Below are 478 nucleotides of genomic sequence, written 5' to 3'. Positions count from 1 at the left end.
AGTAAGCTGCGGCCCGCCGTCGGGGATGGTTCGTCGCTCTCGACTCCAAATATACATATGTTCTTGTTTTCGTTTTTCTGACTGGTGCCCGTCGACACTGTGACGATCGCGAGTGCGCTATGGATTTATCGTGTGAAATGAACCTGAGTTTAATTAACGAAACCTGAAGTGATGGTGGCACATAGCGCTAAAGCGGAGGGTAAGTTGCACATTTCGCCATCCCTAATACAATAGAGATCCACCCCCTAGCCGTTCACTTATATCTACCAAGTTTTCATACAGAAAACGATTAAGAATTATTCCCGGAACCGTCGAGCTCAGAAGGCATGCGCCCGATTTTCGCACACACCCACCGGCGATCTATTCGCCGCCAACCCCTACGCCTATCGATTCGAGCTTTCGAGCTTCGAACATAACACAACATGATACTATTTTCATCCGATTCCTATTTTGCGCTTAATACTGAAACGAAAGGCTG

General features: G+C 47.5%; 1 protein-coding gene across 3 annotated transcripts in view; it reads left to right on the top strand.

Annotated features, from left to right (window-relative positions):
* Myo81F (unconventional myosin 81F) overlaps positions 1-478 on the top strand; it is a 58,239-nt gene continuing 57,761 nt past the window's right edge. For all 3 annotated transcript variants that reach the window (XM_088192474.1, XM_088192475.1, XM_088192473.1), the window contains exon 1: positions 1-199. In XM_088192474.1, the coding sequence (XP_088048600.1) occupies positions 172-199 (28 nt within the window). In that variant the 5' untranslated portion in view covers positions 1-171. The remainder of the gene's footprint in view (positions 200-478) is intronic.

This window comes from Plectrocnemia conspersa, unplaced genomic scaffold, assembly GCF_051122295.1.
Source record: "Plectrocnemia conspersa isolate PC_06_02 unplaced genomic scaffold, ASM5112229v1 ptg000009l, whole genome shotgun sequence".
Classification (NCBI taxonomy): Eukaryota; Metazoa; Arthropoda; class Insecta; order Trichoptera; family Polycentropodidae; genus Plectrocnemia; species Plectrocnemia conspersa.
Note: the sequence above shows the minus strand (reverse complement) of the source record. Positions and strands in the feature narration are given on the sequence as shown.